The sequence below is a fragment of the Ipomoea nil genome, unplaced genomic scaffold (genome assembly GCF_001879475.1).
Source record: "Ipomoea nil cultivar Tokyo-kokei standard unplaced genomic scaffold, Asagao_1.1 scaffold0099, whole genome shotgun sequence".
NCBI classification, from domain to species: Eukaryota; Viridiplantae; Streptophyta; class Magnoliopsida; order Solanales; family Convolvulaceae; genus Ipomoea; species Ipomoea nil.
The window spans coordinates 120,782-123,223 of NW_017616527.1; the positions used below are offsets into that span (position 1 = coordinate 120,782).

The 2,442-nt window shown below is 47.5% G+C and overlaps 1 protein-coding gene across 1 annotated transcript; it reads right to left on the minus strand.

Annotated features, from left to right (window-relative positions):
• Positions 1-1,127: 1,127 nt before the first annotated feature.
• On the minus strand, positions 1,128-1,652 carry LOC109178955. Its single transcript, XM_019328537.1, has one exon. The coding sequence runs from the start codon at positions 1,650-1,652 to the stop codon at positions 1,128-1,130; it is 525 nt and encodes a 174-aa protein (XP_019184082.1).
• Between the last annotated feature and the right edge of the window lie 790 nt (positions 1,653-2,442).

A 2,442-nucleotide genomic window follows, 5' to 3' on the forward strand; every position in this document is an offset into this window, starting at 1 on the left:
CCATCTTTAGTCACAGTCATGTGACGGTAGAACTCTTTCACCAAACTTGGGTAAGTCTCGATCCTAATGGTGAGAAATCCATCCAACAAACCCTGATAGTTCAACATTTCCATCAAAGAACTTGAAAAAGAGTCGGGTCAAAGGCTTTACCTTCCAACACTAGGTAGTGGGCATCCACCCATTCCATTCTCTTCATCAAATTAGACCTCTAAGGCATGATTCTGAGATAACCCAAAGACTCAAGGTAGACTCCAAAAGTCTCTTCTTCCTTTCTTCTTCTTCTTCCTCTCTTCTCTCCCTCTCTCTCGGCTTCGATTCCGACTGGCAGCGGTTTCACGGCGGCGAGGCTCAGCGACGGCAGGTGTTGCGGCGGCGAAACTCTGGCTGTGACGGGGCGGGTCGAAGACGGGCAGTGGTTGGGGGGGGGGGGGGGTTCTCGGGTGGTTTATGGGTGGAGGGAAAAAGAAGAAGAAGAAGAAGAAGGGTTTGGGAAATTTGGGAAAAGAAGATTTTAATTTGGGGATTTTTGGGTAAGATGAAAATTATAGGTTAAAAGGAATTTAATTGGGGTAAGGTTCAAGAAATACAATTGGTTTAGATGGTTCAATGGTTTGGTTAGCAATTTGGACACCTAGGTTCAAAATTTAATTGCTACGATTTAAAACTTTTTTTTTCTTTTTTTGTCTTTCTAGGCTTCTCTTGAAGGGATTTCCTATAAGTTGACTATCCTAAATTTAAGGGTAACAAATTAGGCTTGGATGACCTAAAAGAAAAAGGTTCGAATTAAAATTATACTTGTAAGGCTTCGGGATTTCAACTAACATTAAACCACTCAGAATAACAACCAAATCACAAGGGAAACTCACTTGAAAGACATAGGAGGATAACATAACAAAGAAATAAGGCACATAGGAAAGGCACACTCGCAAGATAAAGGTAGGCTTAAGAAAAGGTTACCTGCTGTCTCTTCCTCCACCAAACCCTCAGACTTAGCCTGGGACCGGCCCATAATGAACACTCGGCCCGAAGATATCGTTCCAGCTACACCTTGGCTAGCACTCCCTCCCGCGGGTCCACTAGGTCTCACACCGGATGGCGAAGCTCTCTGATTGGGTTGGAACCGGCATTCAAATGCCTTGTGCCCTCTTTGGGCACTTGAAAAATCGGAGTGCAAGTCCTTGACAATCTTTCCCCACATGTTCCTTTCCACATCTCTTGCAGGCAAAAGTCCTCTCTTGAGCTCCATTCTCCGCCCGAGTTGATCCTTGAGGTGGGGAAGACGCGGGTCTGGATCGGAAGTCTTGTCTCGGCTTCTTGAAATTGTGGGCCCCACTTCCTTCATTCATCTTCTTGACGAACCCAAACGACCCTCGCTGCAACTGTTGTACTCTGTATAGATCTGTCGCGCTAAGATAAGCCTCCTTCAGGGTACTCGGCTTGCTCACAGTCAATGCCTTCCGGGCTTCATAGTTGAGCCCTGCCACGAACTTCTCCACCTTCGCGAGCTCGGTGGGGACCGGCATCCTTGCAAAACGGGCAAGCTCCAAGAAGCGCTTGTGGTATTCCACCACAGATGACGAGCCCTGCTGGAGATGTAAGAACTCCTCGTACATGGCGGCTCGGACGTGCGATGGATAAAACCTCTCTCTCATCCTGTCCTTCAAGGCTGTCCAATCGAAACCAAGCTCTTCTTGACACGTAGGACCCTCGTGTACCCACCAGAGATCGGCCTAGTGACTGAAGTAGAAAGAAGCCTGCTCTACTCGTCAATCCTCAGGGCAACCTACAACGGCGAAGATCTTATCGAGGGACCGGATCCACTCCTCGAGTACCACGGGATCCTCCTCTCCGGCGAACACCGGTGGCCTATGTCCTAAGACTAGACGTCCCACATCCCGATTCCCGGCAGGCTGCGGCGGTGGATCGGGATGGTTGTTGTGCAGAAGGTCTACGCTCAAGGTCTACATCGTTTGCGTGAGATGCTGTAAGTTCTGAGCCAACTGCTTGTTGGTCGGCGTCTCAGCCGTACGGGCGCGGTGACGAGGCGGAGCCATGACGAAACTTCTACAGAAACAACAGGGTTACGGTAGGCACAAACAAACAACGCACCCTTACCTGGCGCTAACTACTAGAACGCTAAAGCTAAGCATAAACAACAAAGCAAACAGAACAAACGGTAAACAACACACAGCTCACCACGCGTCCTAGAAGTCCTAAGTCCTAAACCTTAGATACTTAAATGTCATCTTAGGGTCTCAAACCACACTAAACTTCTTAAAGTTTAGACTCTAACATCCTAGGCGCAAACCTAGGTTCTGATACCAACAGAAACACCCCTGATTTTTTACCAAAATTTAAAACTTAATTGCAAGAGAAAAGCAATCTAATAAACCATTAAACAAAAGCGGAAGCAAGTCTATACGGGGGCATTATGCCACATCT